General features: G+C 38.7%; 1 protein-coding gene across 11 annotated transcripts in view; it reads right to left on the minus strand.

The window, feature by feature from the left end:
* LMNTD1 (lamin tail domain containing 1) overlaps window positions 1-21,879 on the minus strand; it is a 475,330-nt gene that overhangs the window by 13,854 nt on the left and 439,597 nt on the right. For all 11 annotated transcript variants that reach the window (XM_043881337.1, XM_043881336.1, XM_043881335.1 and 8 more), the window contains 4 exons: window positions 14,492-14,678; window positions 13,358-13,477; window positions 6,837-7,051; window positions 5,706-5,871 (listed from right to left, as the gene is read on the minus strand). In XM_043881337.1, coding sequence (XP_043737272.1) covers window positions 5,706-5,871; window positions 6,837-7,051; window positions 13,358-13,477; window positions 14,492-14,678 — 688 coding nt within the window. The remainder of the gene's footprint in view (window positions 1-5,705; window positions 5,872-6,836; window positions 7,052-13,357; window positions 13,478-14,491; window positions 14,679-21,879) is intronic.

Genomic DNA, 21,879 nt, shown 5'->3' on the forward strand with positions numbered 1-21,879 from the left:
GTTGTGTCCGATTCTTTGCGACCCCGTGGACTGCAGCACGCCAAGCTTCCTTGTCCATCACCAACTCCCAGAGCTTGCTCCAACTCCTGTCCATTGAGTCCGTGATGCCATCCAACCATCTCATCCTCTGTTGTCCCCTTCTCCTCCTTCCTTCAATCTTTCCCAGCATTAGGGTCTTTTCCAATGATCCAGTTCTTCACATCAGGTGGCCAAAGTATGGGTGTTTCAGCTTCAGCATCAGTCATTCCAATGAATATTCATGACCGATTTCCTTTAGGATTGACTGGTTTGATCTCCAAGTATCACTCCTAATTTTTGGCTATTACAAAAAGAGTTGCTGTGATCGTTATCGTCTTCGTCATTTGGTCCACTTTTGTGTCTATTTGTTAGGCATATATGATTCCTGGGACTAAAACTGATGAATTATGGGATATTTGTTAATCAATTTTTCTTGCCTTATTTCACTCATACTTCTAGTACAATGCTGAGTGGGAATTGTCATAAACAGAATTCTTGTCTTGAGCTGGATCTCAAGGGGAAAACTTCAATTACTTTACCATTTAGTATGATAGCTTACATTAGGAATTTTGCAGACATAAAGGAAATTATAATTGAATTTCATCTATTGAGATGGTTATAATTTTCTTTTTTATTTTGTTAATTAATTTTCAAAGTTTGAATCAACTTTGCATTCTTGAAACAAACTTTGTTTGTGATACATTATCCCCACATAACCCACATATCAAAGATAATCACTTTGAAAATTAGGATATATTTTGAACTGAATGATAATGAAAGTGTGGCATACGTCATTCCAGAAACACAAAATTTCATATACAATTCTTTCAGTGTTTATCCTAAATCCCACCATGCATAATTGGTTTACTAAAGTCTAATATAAATGGATATTTTTACAATTTATTGAACAAATCATGACATTTGGACTACTTTAACTCCATTTTCTCCCCTCCTAACTTTTGTACTATTGATGTTGTTATTTGGGTTAAGTAGTATCCCTCCAAATGTATATGTATATGTATATGTCCTAACCTTTTGATTGAAGTCGTGAATGTAACTTAATTTGGAAATTGAGTCTTTGCAGATGTAATCAAGTTAAGATGAATTTCTAGTAGATTAGAGTGGGCCCGAATCCAATGACTAGTGTCCTTATAAGAAGAAGAAAATATGGATACAGATGCACAGATTGTGGAAAGATGGAGGCAGAGGTTAGACTGATGCAATCCACGAGACAAGGAACACTAAGGAATGTTGGCAACCAGCAGAAGGTAGGAAGAGGCAAGGAAGGATAACCCCTTAAGGCCTTCAGAGAGTGTGTGACCCTGCTGACAACCTGATTTCAGACTTTTAGGCTCCAGAACAGTGAGAGAATAGATTTGTTTTAGGCCACCAAGTTTGTAGTATTTTATTACAGTAGCCTTGGGAAACTAAGACAGCTGTTATGTATTTAAGTTCTCTCTCTATTTTAACCCCTACAAGACGACAATATTAGTATAATTCTGTGTAGTGAACATTCATTTATGTTGACCTATGTTTTGACTCTGTATTTTTTTCACTTCTTCCAACATCTCTGTGCATCCTTCTAGGATCATTCTCTTTCAAGCTGAAGTATTTTCTTAATGTCGTCTGTGGTTGATGAATTCTCTCAGTTTTTGTTGGCCTGAGAATGTCTTTGTTCCATCTCATATTTTGAGGTTGATTTTTAATTGGTATAGAACTCTAGGATAATAGTTCTTTAAAAAAATTTTTAACATTTTATATTGGAGTATAGTGATTAATAATGTTGTAATAGTTTCAGGTGCAGAGCAGAGTGACTCAGCCATACATTCACATGTATCTTTCTATTTGAGGACAGTAGTTCTTTTAGCACATCAGCACACTGAAGACATCATTCCCTAGTCTTCAGATTTCCTGTATTTGGTTTTCTAAAGTTTTATTATAATATAGAGCTACCTTTGAATTTGTGCTGCTTAGAAGTTATTTTTTTGTGATTCTGTGGCTTGATGTCTTTCATCAGGTTTTGAGACTTTTGTCATTATTTCTTTAAATATAACTCTTGCCCCAGCCTTATTCTCCTGTCCTTTTGGGACTCAAATGACAACTTTTGTCCCGTCTCTTTTTCAAACCTGCTTTGTTCTTCTTTTCCTTATTCTTCCTCCTCTATTCTTTCCTTCCTCCCTTCTTTCCTCCTAGATTTTGGAATATTTTCCACTCCACTTCATTTTCAACACTGCTTCTAAAACTCTCTTTTAAAATGCAGATAAAATTCTAAAAGGTGCGTCTTTAAAAACCTTCAGTGTCATCTGCTCTGTCCTTCAGCAACATGCATTAAACAATTACTATATGTCATGTGCTGTATTTAGTGCTATTTATGTAAATTAAAATATTTCAATTATACAATATAGTTTGTGAATTAATATATTTGCAATTTTCCCAACTGAAGTCAAAGAAAACCTCTTAAAATTCTGATGTATATCTGTTAATAGCGAAAATTTAATGAATAGAAAATTTTAAAGGTATGTAATGAACAGAGGCCCTGAAAGCACTAAAGCAATTGTCTTTTAAAATGATCATTACATGGGACTTCCCTGGGGGCCCAGTGGTTAACAATCCACCTGCCAGCACAGGGGACACAGGTTTGAACCCTGATCTGGAAAGATCCCACATGTTGCAGAACAGCTAAGCCTGTACGCCACAACTACTTTGCCTCCGTTCTAGGGCCCGTGAGCTGCAACTGTTGAGCCTATGCACCCTAACGTCCATACTCTGCAACAAGAGACGCCACCGCAGGGAGAGAAGCCACACAATGAGACCTCACACTGCCACAAAAAGTAGCCTCCACTGGCCACAACTAGAAAACACCCCAGTGCAGCAACGAAGACCCAGCACAGTAAAAAATATAAGTATATAAATAAAACTTAAAAACTATCACTTTATAATATACAAATACAGTGCAATTTATGTTAAACAAAAAATTTACTGAATAATCAATGTAAGTTGCCATCACTATAGAAAGGTGTATCAGGAAAATCTGAAGTCAAATTTCTTTGGTAAACAAGTTGTTCAGAATAAGTGAAGGCTATCATTACTTGGAGAAAAACATGAAGGTACTTCTTAAAATCTCAAGTCTAAGTCATAAAGTACTAAATATGTGTGTCTATAAAATATATATGTATATTAAATGTGTGTCTACATATATATATATATGTATATAAACTTATTGATGAAAGAGCTTTTTAAAGTTCAGATCCAAGTCTCATACTTTGTAGATGAAGCAACTCAGGCACAAAGACATAGGATACTTAATTTTATGAAATGGAATATATTCAGGAATTTACAGAATTTCCATCATTCCACTTCTAAAAGGCATTAGTTTGGGGGGGTGCTATTTCTAGTATGTGTTAGCACACTAGCATGGTGGTTTTCATACTGAGTGTACAGAATCCTGTGATTCCAAGTAAGTGCCTCAGAGGTCACAGGGAAGGAGGAGAGGAAAAAATGGGTGGGACTTCCTGGTGGTCCAGAGGCTAAGAATCCACCTGCCAATGCAGGGGACATGGGTTCAATCCCTGGTCCAGGAAGATCTGACATGCCACAGGGCAACTAAGCCCATGCGCCACAACTACTGAGCCCGAGCACCCTAGAACCTGAGCTCTGCACCAAGAGAAGCCATTGCAATGGCAAGCCCGAGCACAACAATAAGAGAGTTGCCCCCATTCACTGAAACTAGAGAAAGCCCGTGCATGGCAGCTAAGACCCAGCACAGCCAAATATTAATATAAATGAATAAATAAAAGAAGAAGATAGCCGTAGTGGGTAGTGGGAATCACTCTTCTTCAACTTGGATGGGTTTGTTTTCATCCATTTCATATACTGGGATTCTGCCCAAGATTTCACTTAAAAAAGCACCTTTCTGCTTAAATATGTTTGTAAATGATTATAACTTCTCCAGGATTTAGTTGCTATATGAAAGCTTAGGATCTGGCACCCTAATCAGTTCTTAATTACTTGGGAGCCTCTGGTGAACCTTGTGAACTTTCTTGCCAGAAAACATCACATTTGCTTACATTTTGTTTTGTTTTTTTCCCTCCAAGTTTAACAGATTCGTGGACTTCCTGAAGTCCATGAACAGATCCTGGGCTAATAACAGCAACTCTAAAAGCTTTACCTAAAGAACTTATATAAGAAATTTCTGGCTGAAATAAGTGTAAGAATTTAGAACTAATATTAGGATGTGTTCAGAAAAACCGTTTTTTTTTTTTTTTTTTTTTTTAGCACAGCTTAACTTATAGGACCCATTTATCCTGTCTCAGTCAGTTCAGTCGCTCAGTCGTGTCTGACTTTTTGCGACCCCATGAAGCGCAGCACACCAGGCCTCTCTGTCCATCACCAACTCCCAGAGTCCACCCAAACCCATGTCCATCGAGTCGGTGATGCCATCCAACCATCTCTGTCATCCCCTTCTCCTCCTGCCCTCAATCTTTCCCAGCATCAGGGTCTTTTCAAATGAGTCAGCTCTCTGCATCAGGTGGCCAAAGTACTGGAGTTTCAGCTTCAGCATCAGTTCTTCCAATGAACACCCAGGACTGATCTCTTTTAGGATAGACTAGTTGGATCTCCTTGCAGTCCAAGGGACTCTCAAGAGTCTTCTCCAACACCACAGTTCAAAAGCATCAATTCTTCGGCGCTCAGCTTTCTTCACAGTCCAACTCTCACATCCATACATGACCACTGGAAAAACCATAGCCTTGACCAGACGGACCTTTGTTGGCAAAGTAATGTCTCTGTTTTTTAATATGCTGTCCAGGTTGGTCATAACTTTCCTTCCAAGGAGTAAGCATCTTTTAATTTCATGGCTGCAATCACCACCTGCAGTGCTTTTGGAGTCCAGAAGAATAAAGTCAGCCACTGTTTCCACTGTTTCCCCATCTATTTCCCATGAAGTGATGGGACCGGATGCCATGATCTTAGTTTCCTGAATGTTGAGCTTTAAGCCAACTTTTTCACTCTCCTCTTTCACTTTCATCAAGAGGCTCTTTAGCTCTTCTTCACTTTCTGCCATAAGGGTGGTGTCTTCTGAATATCTGAGGTTATTGATATTTATCCTGTCTAATGAGAAACAAAATATACTTTCGACCACACTTAAAGAATCCTATGTCCTCTTGTCGTTCATGATATTCTTTTGATGATGCATTCAGACACCTGAGGCAAAGAGCCAACTCAATGAAAAAGTCCCTGATGCTGGGAGAGATTGAAGGCCAAAGGAGAAGGGGTCAGCAGAAGATGAGATGGATAGATAGCATTACCCACTCATTGGACATGAGTCTGAGCAAATTGCAGGAGATGATGAAGGAGAGGGAAGCCTGGCATGCTGCAGTCCATGAGGTCTCAAAGAGTCAGACACGACTTAGCAACTGAACAACAACAATGATGACTCAGAAACTGTGCTAGAGCAGAAGTATGAGGTTGGCAAAAGTTTGTTTGGGTTTTTCCACACCATCGCATGGAAAACCCGAATGGACGTAAGTCAACAAGCTCATGGTACTGACTTTAGAGGCCCTCTATTCTTGAGGATATGAATAGTTTTTAACACTTAAGAGACTTTTACTACTTGACCACATTTTTACTAGTTCTGCACACACACACACATCACTTACTCTCCACCGGAATATATCCTTTTGACCTACCTGGACTGGATCCGTCCGGGTTGACCTGGGCTGTCTGTTTAAGCAGTGTTCAGCCACAGAGGTGTTGTGAGCATTGGTCAGGGCACAGTAGGGGTGTGCAGGGACATTAGGACTGTGGCACCATGGGCTGCGAGTGGGGAAAAGGCTTGGTGGGATTTCTTTTTCTCTGTAAAAGAAAAATTGAGCCCAAATTGAACTCTAAAGCCACTTCATCCAGTGGTGTGAGTAATGAAGGCTCCATTAGAGTGAAAGCATGTTCCAAGACCAGAGAGCATGGCTTTTCCAGTCTTGTGGGCAGCACTGTTATTACATCAGCAGCATGTGACTACATATAAATAACATAAATCCTGTACTTTCAGCCACAGCCAGCTCTTGATCCAAGATGAAAGTTCTAGATGATGCAAATCCTCCTCCACCTAAGCACTATGAAAAGCATGATGACTTCCTCTCTGCACTGCTCCTTGGCCTTACCGCTAACAGCAGGGCTGTTATGAAATGAAACAACCAGAGGGGGTCTTAATATCAACTAGGAAATTGCCAGCCTTTATTTTCTCATGAGTGTGTCTCTGCTTGCTCTGTGTTTTTGTGTTGCAAAACATAAAAGCTATTCTGGTTTTTACGGTCCCATTCAAAATAGGAGGGTGTGTTTTTTTTTTTTTTGTCTTTATCGATTTATCTGTTCATCACATTGCCACCCAGTCATTCCCACCTGTTCAACCCTTAATTGTGAGAAGGACTCAATTTAAAAAACAAAAATCAAGCAGATTTCCCTGGTGGCTCAGTGGTAATGAATCTGCCTCCCAATCCCATGAGACATGGATGCCATCCCTGATTTGGCAAGATGCCCCATGCCAAGGAGCAATTAAGCCTGTGTGCCACAACTATTGAGCCTGTGCTCTCGAGCCAGGGAACAGAAAATACTGAGGCCATGTGCTGCAGCTACTGAAGCCCACGTGCCCTAGAACCCGTGCTGCAGAACCCATGCTCTGCAACAAGAGCAGCCACCACCACGAGAAGCCTGCGCACCACCACTAAGGAGTAGCCCGCTCCCCACAGCTAGAGAAAAGCCTGAGTTGCAACAGTGACCCAGCACAGCCAAAGATGCAATAAAAAAAAAAGAGCAACTTTTACCTCTTAAGAGAAGCTTGAACTTGTTCCACCTGGCATTTTGAGGACTCTCTCTTACACTGAGCTTGTTTTTCTTTAGTTGTAGTTGCAACTGCTGGCCAGCGAAACATGTGCCTTTGAGGTGTTGTACTTATTATTGAGCATCTGTCAAATTCGATGTCAGTCTCTAATTTCTCCCACGCTTGCTTCCAGTGAATGGGAGTGTACCAGGCAACAGCCTAACAAAAACGATTCATTAATATTAAATACTATTAGAGTTAGGTTTTTTAAATGACATAGGCTTATTGCGGGCTTCCCAGATAGCTCAGTTGGTAAAGAATCTGCCTGCAATGCAGGAGACCCTGGTTTGATTCCTGGGTTGGGAAGATCCCCTGGAGAAGGGATAGGCTACCCACTCCAGTATTCTTGGGCTTCCCTTGTGGCTCAGCTGGTAAAGAATCTGCCTGAAATGCGGGACACCTGGGTTTGATCCCTGGGTTGGGAAGATCCCCTGGAAAAGGGAAAGGCTACCCACTCCAGTATTCTGGCCTGGAGAATTCCATGGACTGTATAGTACATGGGGTCGCAAAGAGTTGGACACGACTGAGTGACTTTCACTTCCCTTCAGACTTATTGCAATAAAATTTCAGTCAAACTGTAATGTCATTTATGTACTGTGAAATGATTAGTAAAACACACAATGAGGCTATAGTGAGACATCCTGCCTTAGTTTCCAACTCTGAAAATTTCAAGCTGCATCTCCTCAGGCAGGTTAGTCACTTACTCCCTTGGAATGTGTCCTCATATGTAAAATGGGGAAGGTGGTGGCTATATGTAGGCATTATGAGATTCAGTTAAGCTGCTGAATTTCATAATTAAAAGGAACTGTGCAAAAATATTAATAAGTTAAATTTTAATAGTTAATATGTTTTGCATATTATATATTTATATAATTTATATATAAATTGAATATAATATAAATATTAAATATAAATATATATATTAAATATGGGGCTTCCCTGGTGGCTCAGTGGTAGAGAATCCATCTGCAAGGCAGGAGATACAGGTTCAGTCCCTGGGTTGGCAAGATCCCCTGGAGAAGGAAGTGGCAACCCACCCTAGTATTCTTGCCTGGAGAATCCCATGGACAGAGGAGCCAGGAAGGCTAGAGTCCATGGGGTCGTAAAAGCATCAGACATGACTCAGTGACTGAACAGCAACAATATTAAATATATTATATGTTAAATTAGTATAAATATAAAATATATATTAGAAAATATAAATATGGGCTTCCCTAGTGGCTCAGATGGTAAAGAATCCACCTTAGATGGTAAAGAATCTTCCTACAATTCAGGGTTTCATCTTCAAACCTGGATTTGACCCCTGGAGAAACTCCCTTGGAGAATGGAATGGCTACTCATTCTAGTATTCTTGCCTGGAGAATTCCATGAACAGAGGAGCCTGGCGGGCTGTAGTCTATAGGGTCACAGAGACTGAGTGACTAGCATATACACACACAAACATATATAAATATATACACACATTATTTGAGATGGGAAAATGGGTGTTAAAACTAAAGACATGAAGAGGAAACCATGTTCTCCAAGCTAGAATACTAGGTGGGCAGTTTGTTTCAGTTTCCTGACTATGTGGCATGTATACAACATATATGTGCAAAAATCATTCAGAAAAATCATGTGTAGGGACTGATAATTATGTCTTTGTTCAACAGAGAAAGTTAAGCACTGCAGTGTACCCAAATGATCTACTTGTTCTTGTGATCTGTTTTTAGTTTATAAAATTATAGAGGCTTGGATTGATGTTGTATCCATCAAAAAAACCCTCTGTTTGCCTTGATAAGTTAAACACACATAAAGACAACATGGCAAGTTCAGCTAGGCAAAGAAAGAGAAAGATGAAAGATTTTTTTAAAAAATTTAATTTCATAGATCACAGCAGGAAACCCCACTTTTTGTTCAGGTCATCAGTTAGGGATTCTCCTCTTTTGCAGCTCAAATAGATATTTTTGTGGAAAATATGTTAATCATCTTTTGAGTGAAATCTCTCTCAATTAGATTGTACGCCTTTCCTAGCCAAGAGCAATATTTTATTTCTTCCTGTATTGTAAGGGACTTAAAAATATCTACTGATAATGACAATGATAATGTGATCAAATAAATGATATATTTTGATCTCACTTCTGAAATGTTGACCATATGAACCTTGTGGGCTATTTTTAGTACCTAACAGAAAAATTTTTGGAGTTGGAATGTCTGGTTTTATTTTACTTTTGCCATTTTGCCAGTCATGTGACCTTGGGAAAGCCATTTAACCTTCCAAGCCCCATTTTCTTCCTTTGTAAAATGCTTAAATAATCTGAGAATCAAAGGAGATAATGCACATGTAAACAGCCCTTCGTGAGTTGCTACAGCACCGGAATTCGCTGCTCCATATTTTCTCTGAGAACAATGTATTGGGAAAGTTCGAGGCATTCAGTCACATGGGATACCTATTAAATGTTTGAATGTAATGTAGAGGCTGCAAATCATATAGGATAACAATGTGGTCGGTGAAAAGAATCTAGCCTTGTTTAAAAATCAATAGCCTCACAGAATCATAGTGATTGTACTACATAACCTTACATAAACTCATGACAGAGCAGGGCTAAAGCTACCTTTATATTACACCAGAATGGTTTGCATCTGACTGAATATTAGCCATTGCCAAGTTACTGATGAGACAAAAAGTAGTCTGTCATACTTTATTTTAGGTTTCTATTTTTAGAGTCGGAGACGTGTTAGTAACTGAACAACGATATAACCTCTCTTTGCCACACTTTTTTTAAAAAAAAATTATTTTTCAAGTCCAGACTCAGGACCTATTCTAATCTATGTCATTGTCTACTATTGTTTGAGTCAGATTTTAGGTTCCATAACTTTCCCCACAAGATATGAATTATTTTCAACACACAAGTTATATCAACAGAAAGCAATTCCAGGATTGCAAAGAAAGCTTGGATCTGTCTGTTTTTCAGCATGTCTATGGGAATGTAGCAACCTATCATTTCAAGGAAAATTTGTCTGGCAACTGCAGATAGTGAGATCCAGTATCACTGGGGTGAGAACAGGAATTAATTGTTTAAAAAAAAAGGGGAGAATTTTGTGCTTATATTAGGGTTTTTAGATTGACAGTGTCACACCTCAGTGTATTTAATGGAAATGTTTTCTATTTGAATTAAACAATGCTGATTGCTTTACCATGGGGTGGAAATTCCAATAGGATGTGACCTTAACAAAAAGGCTTGAGCTGAAGCCTGAAGGGTGAGTAGGAATTAATAGGTAAGTAGGAAGAAAGAAAGAGTCTATGGAGAGACAAAAGCATGTGCAAAGGCCCCATGGCTTGAGGGAGCAATTAAGTGCTGGAAAATAAGAGAGGCCACAGGGGAGGAGGAAAGGGGCAACACACTATGATGCAAGTCAACTGGGTGAACGTCTCTCATCTGCAGACTCAAAACAAGTGCTTTATGCTCCCTAATGTTTCTCTTGATGCTCTCCTTTACAGGGTTGAATCTCTAATCTGAGTTGCCACACTCCACACCAACTTCTACTAAAGCATTGCTTCACAGTAATGCAATTATTTATTGTTACATATCAATTTTTACTACCAGACTCATGAGTTTTCTGAGGACAAGAATCATGCAACAATTACGTTTGTTTCCCAGCTTCTAGCACAAAGCTTGGCAGATAATAAATATATGTAAACATTTCCTGTATGAATCCACCAGTTTCACTCTTATACTAGCAGACAAAATTACTTGTGTTTACATCACCCTGAAGAAATTGTCTGAACCTATATGTGCCAAGTAGATCAAATCAATCAGTAAAAGGAAAACTCAAAATGTCAAGTGTAATTCAGTGGCAAGGAGGGACAGTTCACTAAAATGTGCCTTCCAGGAGCTCAGGGACCTTGTCTGTCTGGTTCAATACCCAGTGCCTGGGATACTGTACACAGAAACTGTCTGACTCTTTGTGACCCCATGGACTGTAGTCCGCCAGGCTTCTCTCTCCACGGGATTCTCCAGGCAAGAATACTGGAGTGGGTTGCCATGCCCTCCTCCAGGGGATCTTCCCGGCTCAGGGATCAAACCCATGTCTCCCACATTGCAGACAGATTCTTTACCATCTTGAGCTACCAGGGAAGCCCAAAGTGTTTGCATAATGGCTAAATGGGTGGATAAATGGGGTGAAAGGTCTGAAACAAGAATGCCTTAATCCTAACCTGAGTTCTGCTAATGATTGCTTATGAGGCTAAGTAAATAACTTAGATTACATAACCTTATTTTCTCTGTCAGTGACAACTACTGGAAGTATTATAGAATTCAGTTTGTGCCCATAGAAATATGAGACAATAAGTGAGTAAAGCCTGCAAATTACGTCTAAAGAGTGTTCACTCCATCTAACTCTAACTCTGTGTTCTCACAGAAAGACATTAAATGGCTCTTAATTAATTAGCAAGATCTACCCTGAAGGGATTTATTTAACTTATATGCAGAGTACATCATGAGAAACGCTGGGCTGGAAGAAGCACAAGCTGGAATCAAGATAGCTGGGAGAAATATCAATAACCTCAGATATGCAGATGACACCACGCAGAAAGTGAAGATGAACTAAAAAGCCTCTTGATGAAAGTAAAAGAGGAGAGTGAAAAAGTTGGCTTGAAATTCAACATTCAGAAAACTAAGATCATGGTATCTGGTCCCATCACTTCATGGCAAATAGATGGGGAAACAGTGACTGACTATTTTTCTGGGCTCTAAAAGCACTGCAGATGGTGATTGCAGCCATGAAATTAAAAGATGCTTACTCATTGGAAGAAAAGCTATGACCAACCTAGACAGCATATTAAAAACCAGAGACATTACTTTGCCAACAAAGGTCTGTCTAGTCAAAGCTCTGGTTTTTCCAGGAGTCATGTATGGATGTGAGAGTTGGACTGTGAAGAAAGCTGAGCACCAAAGAATTGATGCTTTTGAATTATGGTGTTGGAGAAGACTCTTGGGAGTCACTGGACTGCAAGGAGATCCAACCAGTCCATTCTAAAAGATATCAGTCCTGTTCATTGGAAGGACAGATGCTAAAGCTGAAACTCCAGTACTTTGGCCACCTCATACGAAGAGTTGATTCATTGGAAAAGACCCTGATGCTGGGAGGGATTGGGGGCAGGAGGAGAAGGGGACAACAGAGGATGAGATAGCTGGATGGCATCACCGACTCGATGGGCATGAGTCTGAGTAAACTCCGGGAGTTGGTGATGGACAGGGAGGCCTGGCATGCTGTGATTCATGGGGTCTCAAAGAGTCAGACACGACTGAGCGACTGAACTGAACCGAACTGAACCCTGAAGGGATAGTCAGGTATAATGCAGCAAGAAAGAAACTCAGAAATAGATTTTGATCAATATATTGTGTGAACTAGTAATTACAGGACATAGTAACTTAGGCTTGGGGTAAGAAAAGGTAGAGATTAAAAAATCTAAAGAATGGCTTTGAGAAAGGAGTAAATTTTTTGTTGTGAAAAAGGATACCTTTATACTTTACTGGCATGTTTTGGGGTATATATTTAGGCTAATATTATACCAAAAAAGGCAGAGTGAAAGTATAAAATTGCAGAATATTGGTAATGAGTTATACAGAGTTATTTCTCTTTTTTTAATTTTTTAATTGAAGGATAATTGCTTTACAGAATTTTGCTTTCTGTCAAACCTCAACATGAATCAGCCATAGGTATACATATATCCCCTCCCTCCTGAATCATAGAGTTATTTCTAGTAGACTTAATTTTACAGTGAATAAAGTATAATGTGTGTGAGCTTAGTCACTCAGTCATGACCAACTCCTTGCTACCCAGTGGTCTTCTGTGTCCATGGGATTTTCCAAGCAAGAATACTGGGAGGGGGTTGCCATTTCCTCCTCCAGCAGATCTTCTCCACCCAGGGATTGAATTAGCATCTCTTGCATCTCCTGCATTGTCAGGCAGATCGTTTACCAATAGCGCCACCTGGGAAGCCCGAATAAAGTATATAGTCTCTACAAGTTAGAGGCTATAGTCCTCTGAGAATAGGAATCTTGACCTGTATTATATTCCCAACATTTATCACACTTATCACAGCCCTATTCCCAGGGCTCAACAAGCAATTGAGAAATGAAGAAATTAATAGAAAAAAGCCCACATATAGTTCCTTCCTTTCTCATCCTTCTCTTCAGGAGAAGGCTAAATGCCATAAATAAAATCCATGCTTGATTCTGAAACTTGAAGTCGCTTCTAGAAATACAGGATATCAAAATTATCTTTGCCAAACTATAAGCACCTCTTTGGCACTGACGAGAGGCTGCTACTGATTTGCCTGGCATGTTATGACAGTTAGTGATGGTTCTTTCCAAGCTTTTAAGGATGAAAAACTCATTGAGTGAGCTAAGAGGGGAAAGGGGGACACAAGCAGAGCTATCCGTTCTTATTAAAAACCATGATTAAGGACTGGACACTGACTTCACCATTAGGTTTGCACAGGATTGTTGTACAGTTTGGGGCTGTGTTAAACCTGTCTTGTTCCTTCCAAAGAAAATCAGATGGTGACTGATGCTTTACTTCAGATGCTGCTGTCCAGACCTGTAAGAAAAGATTTTGTTAATGACAATTGCCAGTGGAGTTCAATGTAGTTTTATAACTGTAAGAGTTATTGCAACACATCTTTTAAACAGGTGAGCCTTTTTGTTTAAGATTTAAAAAAATCTTTATTGAATTTGGCATAATGTTGCTTCTGTTTCATGTTTTGGTTTTTTGGCTTCAAGGTACATGGGATCTTAGCTTCCCGATGAGGGATTGAACCCACACCCCCTGCATCAGAAGGTGAAGTCTTAACTACTAGACCTCCAGGGAAGTCCCAGGGGTCTTTAAAATATACTGACATCCAAATCAGTCAATCCTAAGGGAAATCAGCCCTGAATATTTGTTGGAAAGACTGATGCTGAAGCTGAATTTCCAATACTTTGGCCACCTGATGTGAAGAGCTGACTCATTGAAAAAGACCCTGATGCTGGGAAAGACTGAAGGCAAAAGGAAAAGGGGCTGGCAGAGAATGAGATGGTTGGATGGCATCACTGATTCAATGGACACAAACTTGGGCGAACTCCAGGAAACAGTGAGGGGCAGGGAGGCCTGGTGTGCTGCAGTCCATGGGGTCACAAAGAGTCAGACATGACTTAAGACTGAACAACAACAATAATCTGTAATGTCAAGTTGTATAACTGCAAAGCTAGTGTATGTAGTTTAGAGGGATGCCTGAGAAAGAAGGAGGAGCTCTTTAGCATCACCTAAGCAAACCTTCTCTTTCCTTTCTTTTAAAGACTATGCTGCTTAGTTTTAAGAACTTAGATATTTCATTTTGATAGTTACAGCATAAAAACACAAAGTATTGTATGCCAAATTGAAGAAAGCTACAGAAATTTAATTATGAGAATTTATTTTCAGAGATGGACAAAGTGACACAATTAACTAACAACAACCCAAAAGTCACAGTTAACAGAGAGATCAAAGAAACCACCAGTGCTAAGCCACAGTCTGACGGGAAATGAAGTTTTTCCTGCACAATTCTAGTTCATAGTATTTATATATTATACTCACTGTTACTGTGGAATTGGCCTGCATTATGATACCAGGAAGGAATCGGTAGAGAGAGACTGCTCGTCCATCCACATTTTGTCGGAGCGTATGATTTCCAATTTCCAGCTCTTTGTCGGGGGAAGAGTTAATGAGCTTCACGAATAAACCCTTGACATTCACCTCAGCTATTTTAATGTCTCCAAGAGCACTAGCAAATAAAATGCAAAGATTAAAAATTGCATTCAGAGGAGCAGGTCTTTAGCTCACTTTAAGAACAGAAAAATAAATATGCTTTGGAAGTTGTTGCTGAGCAGTGTATTCTGTTGGACAAATTCCATGTAGAAATAGTGTATTCAGTGCCCTAAGCAAATGGTGTGATTTCTTAGTTCTCCACGTTTATCTGTGGAAAAGAATTATTTTTACATAAAATACTTAAAGAAAAGTTTAAAAACTACTTCAGGTATCAAGGTAAAGATGGCATTGTTGGTGTTTAGTTGCTAAGTTATGTCCAACTCTTTCTGAACATGGATGGATGTAGCCCATGGGATTCTTCTGTCCCACCATCTTTGTCCATGGGATTTTTCAGACAAGAATACTAGAGTGGGTTGTTATTTCCTTCTCCAAAGGATCTTCCTGACCCAGGGTCGAACCCGTGTCTCCTGCATTGCAAGGCAGATTCTTAGCCACTGGACCACCAGGGAAGCCCTAAAGATGCCATGCTGTGCCATATACTAAGTTGCGTCAGTCATGCCTGACTATGTGATGCTCTGGACTGTAGCCCGCCAGGCTTCTCTGTCCATGGGACTCTCCAGGCAAGAATACTGGAGTGGGCTGCCATGTCCTCCTCCAGGAGATCTTCCTGACCCAGGGATCGAACCTGCATCTCATTAAGTCTCCTTCATTGGCAGATAGGTTCTTGACCACTAGCGCTACCTACGAAGTCCAAAGATGCCATAGGGAGGTGTAATTATTATTATTTAAATTTCTTACTGTTCTTCACAAAACCACTGAGACATAAAACTCTCAGGTAGGACAAGAGGAAAGTTAAACTATTTTATTTCTGATAAAGTTACTGTGAACATGAATAGCAACTATGTGCTTAAAAGAATTCTGCAAACTTAAAACAATATATAAATATAAGATGGTATTTTTTCTAATACATGTTGAGATCTCAGCATGTACCAGGGACCAGGCTAACCATTTATATATAAGCATTTTTCAAAGTGTGGGTCACAGCCTATTAGTACATCATGAATTTCCTTTGGTGGGTTAGGGTCATCATTTTTAAAATGAAACCAATAATATGAACCATACTTATGACATGCCAGGGACTTTTAAAATATTATATTTCTATATAGCTATAATTTCATTCCCATAATTCCAAAATCCAAAGCTATCTGAAAAACCAAAAGCTTTCTTCAAAAAAAAAAAAAAGCCAAAAAAATATTTAAAGCAAAATTTGACTGAATTCCTTTAATGGCAGAATCTGATCTGAAACTGAGGCAAGGTTAGTTATAGTCTTCATTCATGGTTTGTGTGACTACTCATCAGTTTGACTGTGGAAAGATTACTGCTTGATTTTGGATACTTCTCTCAGCCCTCTTGGGGGGTTATGTCATATGTGTTCTAGTCACTATATTACTTTCTTAAAGAACTTCAAATTCTGACTTTGGAAACATGTAAGTCTCCAAGTATTTTGGTGAAGGTATTGTGGACTAGTACTTACTCATTTAATTGTCACAATAAGGCTACATATTTCTTACTGAAGATGACTGTCAAAAATTTGAGAAATACTGCAATCTCATTTAATTCTCACAACAACCCAGTGAGACAGGCGCTATTTTTAATCCCACTTTATGGATAAGGAAGGGACTTCCCAGGTGGCACTAGTGGTAAAGAACCTGCCTGCCAATGCAGGAGACATATAAGAGACGTGGGTTCAATCCCTTGGTTGGGAAGATTCTCTGGAGGAGGAAATGGCAACCCACTCCAGTATTCTTGCCTGGAGAATCCCATGGACAGGGGAGCCTGGTGGGCTACAGTCCATGGGGTTGAAAAGAGTCGGACACGACTGAAGTGACTTAGCATGCACGCACATAGATAAGCAAACAGATTTAGAGACATCAATTACCATGTCTAAGGTCATTCAATAAATGTTAGTGCTCATTCTTCTTTTTCAGCTAGTACATTCTCAAAGAGGTTTGGTCAAATCATTCAAAATTTTCAAATCTTGCATACAACGTGGTGGTTGAGCACTGTTGGAACACACACACTCACACAGACACACACAGAGCACAGACGCTGACACCAGATGAATCAGTGGTCTCCGACCACACCTGGCTCCTTAGTCATTGGCAGCAAATTGTGATCGTGAACTGAGCCACCACATTCTGTCATTCCTTCAACATCGTTCAAATCCCGGCCTCTTGTCTCCAGCTTTACTGTCAGAAAATGATCTAAGAAGATAGGGCCATCAGAGAGAAGTGTGTTTTCCCGCTTTCCCCTTAGAAACAGGTTCACTCCTGCCCACAGTGACCTCTTCCTCCCAGCCACCTCTTCAGGGCAGGAGGAACCCTTCTCCATCGGAAGTGAAACTTGGCTTGCTGCCGCCTCTGGCTGCTTTGGTGTTTCCGTCCCATTCCTTCTCTTCCTTTGACACTAACCTCTCCCTCAAACTGGCTCTCTCCCCCCAAATATGTACATATCTGCCAAGTGCTACACCATTCGACGCAGAAAAACACAATTCTCACCATCCTCTTCCACTTCACACTGCCATCACAACCCAGCCTTAGGAAAGATGACGTCACGAATTCATCTCTTATTCACTTCCTCAACCCACAACAGTGTATTTCTGCCTTAGAACAAGATGATCAATGCCTTCTCAGTTGGTGAACTAAGTGGTAACTTTTCAGTCTGTCTTTTTTAAAATTGAGGTATAATTCACATATAACATTATATTAGTTTTGGGTATACCACATGATGCAATATTTGTACATGAGGCAAAATGATCAGGATAAGTCTAGTTAATGTTGATCACCATATATAGCTACAATTCTTTTTCTTGTGATGAAAACTTTTAAGATCTACTCTCTTAAAAACTTTCGATACAATACAGTGTTACTGAATATTGACTATTGTCACCATGCTGTACATTATATTCCTATGACTTATTTGTTTTATGAATGGAAATTTGTGGCCCTCCTTTCCCCATTTTGTCACCCCCTATTCCTGCTTTTGGCAACCAATCTATTCTCTGTATCTATCAGTTCTTTTTTTTTTTTAGGTTTCATTGGTAAGTGAGATCATATGGTATTTGTCTTTCTCTGACTTATTCCACTTAGCATAATGCCCACAAGACCCATCCATGTTGCTGCAAATGGCAAAATTTAATTTTTTAATAGCTGAATAATATTGCATTTTATATTTATACCACATTTTATTTACTCAATCATTTATTTTATTTACTACTACTACTACTGATTCATTTTATTTACTCATTTATTTACTCATCCATTGACAGAGACTTAAGTTGCTTCTAGTATCCTGGCTATTGTAAACAATGCTGCAATGAACATGGTGGTGCATATACCTTCTTGAATTAGAGGTTTTGCTTTCTTTGGATAAATATACAAAAGGGGAACTGCTGGATTATATGATAGTTCTGTTTTTAATTTTTTGAGGGACTTCCACACTGTTTCCTATGGTGGTTAAATTTACATTCCCACCAACTCAATCTCTGTCTTAATGTCTCTGTGCTATTTGCCTCTGCCAGATTGTCTCTATTCGCCATGTTTCCTCAAGGTCACTATTTTCCTTCTACCAGTATGGTTGTTCCTTTTTAGTCTCTTTTTCAGATTTCTCTTCCTTCACCCATCTCTCAGATGTTAATCCGTGGGGTTCTGATTCTCTTATTCCATCACACTCTATACAAGAGATATCACCCATGAACAGGGCTTTCAGTAACGGTAACACACTGATGACTGCTAAATCTAAATCTTCTGCTGAGCTTCAGATCCACAGAAACAATTGACCCCAAAGAAGAGAAGACACCAAAGGAACCTCTGAACCAACATGCCCCAGACTGAACTCATCATTTTAGAAAAGTAGGAACCCTAATCCAGTGAGTTTCATCATTATTCATCCCATTGGCCATGCCTGAGACTTCTATTACTCTCCTGGTCTCTTATCCTCCTTGCCTTATCTGTGACAACATTCTGTTAGTATTATTCTTTAGTATCTTCTCTATATATTTCCTTTTTTCCACCCTCACTGCTGCTGTCCTCATTATGTTCTCATCACTTGCTGTGTCATATTGTAATGATGTCCTAACTGGTTTCTTCAGTCTTGCTCCCATCCCTCCTAACCATTCAACATTTTGCTTCCAGAGCAATCTTTGTACAAGAATAAATCCTTCAAAGTCTGACCATTTCTTTCTAGGGAAAACACCAGTGTTACAGCATGGAAATAAGGTCCTAAGTAATCTATTAGCCTCTTTAATTTCTTTTTTCCTTATTTCCTATTTTGCTTAAACTGTAACCCCAAGAATTTCTCACAAGACTTGTAATAGTTTATGTCATTGCATGCTTACCCATTGCCTATGCGTGTTCTATTCCCTCTTCTTGTTCCCCAACACTTAAAATTTTCAGATTTCTTAATACTTTCAGTATCATGGGCACAAAATATCTCATTGTTATTTTAAATTGATTTCCCCTGATGGAAATCAATTGAATTCAGTTGAATAAGCTACTAATTGGCTACTCAGTTTTCTTTTGAAAATTGTCTTTTCATAAAATTTTGTCCATTTCAATAGAGATGTTTTCTATTTTTATGATTGATTTATAGCATAGTGTTTAAGTATACACACATTTTCAGAAGAAGAACTGTGTGGTAATAATTGGGTATTATCCACGTTAAGTTGCTATGTTGGTAATAATTTGTTATGACAGCAAAAAAAAGACTAACATACACTTACGAATTTTAAAATCATTGTGCTAAGGCTTGCACGTTTTGGTCCCAAAACCCTCACTAGAGATTTATTTTAGAGTCTTCTGTTTTGTATTTTTCTGTTGATAAACCAATAATCAACTTTTTTTGTTATTCCTTTGAAGATAAGTGTCCTTTTCCTCTGACTCTCTAAGATTTTCCTTACTTCTTCTGTTTGAGTTTTTCTACAATATACCTAGGGTTAATCTACCCCCAACTGCCGCCCTCCCCCACATCTTTTCTCTTGCTAGGAGTAGGTAGTGCTGCTTTTATCTGTGGCTTGATGTTTTTCATTTCAGGGCAAATTCTCTGCTGCACTTCCACCAGTACTATTCTACCTCAACCTCTTCTTAATGACTTCAATTGCAAGAATTTAGATTTTTTAAAGTGTTGGCCTAATTTGTTATGCTTGGTTTTATTTTTTCTGTTTTTTTCCCCTAATCTCTTTGTTCTCTATAAATCAGTCTGGATGTTTTTTTTCTGAGAATGTTCCAGTGCAATATTTCTCTCTTCTGTTGCATCAAATATATTGTTAAACTCATATACTTTTAAAATAGTAATTTCTGTTATTGGATTTATTTTATTTCTAGAATTTCCTATTGATTCTTTAATTTTAGTTTCCAATTCTATGCTACAAATGTCTATCTTGCCACTTAATTTCTTGACTATTTTAGTCAATGTTATTTAAAAAATCCCTATCAGATAACCATAGTATCTGGATCACCTAGGCCTGTTTTTTCTGTTCATTTTTAATCTTAGCTTTGGGTCAAGTTTTACTGCTTGTAGTGCCTAGTATCAATATAATATATTGAACTTTGCAGAGGTAATATAAAGCTATGTATAATGTTTTCTCAGTCCACAGAGGATTTACTTTAGCTTCTGGCAGCCATCGACATTGGGGGGAAATCGCTTTAACCCAATCAGGGTGTAAAATAATTTGACACTAAGCGTTGGCCCAAATTAGTAGTAATGTTAGTCGCTCAGTCCAATTCTTTGTGACCCCCATGGACTGTAGCCTGCCAGGTTCCTCTGTCCATGGAATTCTCCAGGCAAGAATTCTGGAGTGGATTGCTATTTTCTTCTCCAGGGGATCTTCCTCACCCAGGGATCAAACCTGCATCTCTTGCATTGCAGGCAGACTCTTTACTGTCTAAGCCACCAGAGAAGTCCAAATATAATGTAAGCGCTATATAAATAGTTGAAGATGAATGGCAAATTCAAGTTTTGATTTTTGGAATTTCATGGAATTTTTTTCAAATATTTTCCATATGAAGGGTCAGCTATACTTTCTTCTCTCCAAATATCAAATTCCTAGCAAATATATAATACTATACACAGTTTCAAATTAAACTAAATTAACAGGGTGGGCTTTTTTTTGTTTGATTTTGCTTTAATCTGTGATGTAACATACTGCCATGAGTCTTTGGATGTGGCATTTAACCAAAAAGGCTGAATATGGTCACTCTCTGTGTGAAAGGTGTAAATACATAAGGTGACAACATTTTTGTGTACTATTTTTAAAACATGATAAATGGCATTATCAACATTACTCATAATTTAAATATTATATATACATTAGAGATCATCTACATATCAGCAATTATGTAAGAGGAACATTAGAAAATAAAAACTTCATAGTGTTCTTATGCAGTGCTTCAGCAATTGAATGTTTTATCTGAAGAGTCTATGATATAAAAATTAGAATCATAACTTTTTGAATGCATGGGTTGTAACCCATGGATATGAGGAGTATATTGTTTGGTCAGGGTCTTATTAGTTTAAGCAGCAAAAAATTTAAGAACCAAAATATGCCACCATTAAAAAATACTAAATCTGAAAATAATGTAGCTAAAAGTTAAATCATTCTGTCCAGTAAGTTCCAAAAAATTCACACATTTCAAACATTAAGGTAACTTTTCCCCAACCAAATAGTACTTTATAAAAATATATGTCACTTCAAAACATTATATACATAGTGACAATAAATTTAGCTAGTTGTAATCTTTAATGCATTAATAAAATGTCACATATTACAAAGAATTTACACTAGGTGCTTGCATGTACGTGCAGGTGGAATTAGAGTTTTAAGGACAGGCTTCACTGAGTGAAGTGAACGTCCTTCTTTAGTGAGTTCTCATGTCACACACATAACGTGGCAGTGGGATCGCTTCTTCCCGCTTCTTTACAACATTGGAACTGCACTTCTTCAGGTGGTCAGTCATGTATTTTGAATATAGCCTTACTATTGGACGTACTTTTGAAGTTATAACTGAAAATCTGGGATGACGCTGCTTCTTGACAGGCCCTGAAATTCAGTTTTTATTCATCCAGTCTTGTGAGACTGCCAAAGTCTCTGATTAAATTCTCAGCCTCTTGGTGGTGGTAAGTTAGTCACTAAGTTGTGTCCAACTCTTGCGACCCCATGG

This window comes from Cervus elaphus, chromosome 22, assembly GCF_910594005.1.
Source record: "Cervus elaphus chromosome 22, mCerEla1.1, whole genome shotgun sequence".
In the NCBI taxonomy this organism is placed as follows: Eukaryota; Metazoa; Chordata; class Mammalia; order Artiodactyla; family Cervidae; genus Cervus; species Cervus elaphus.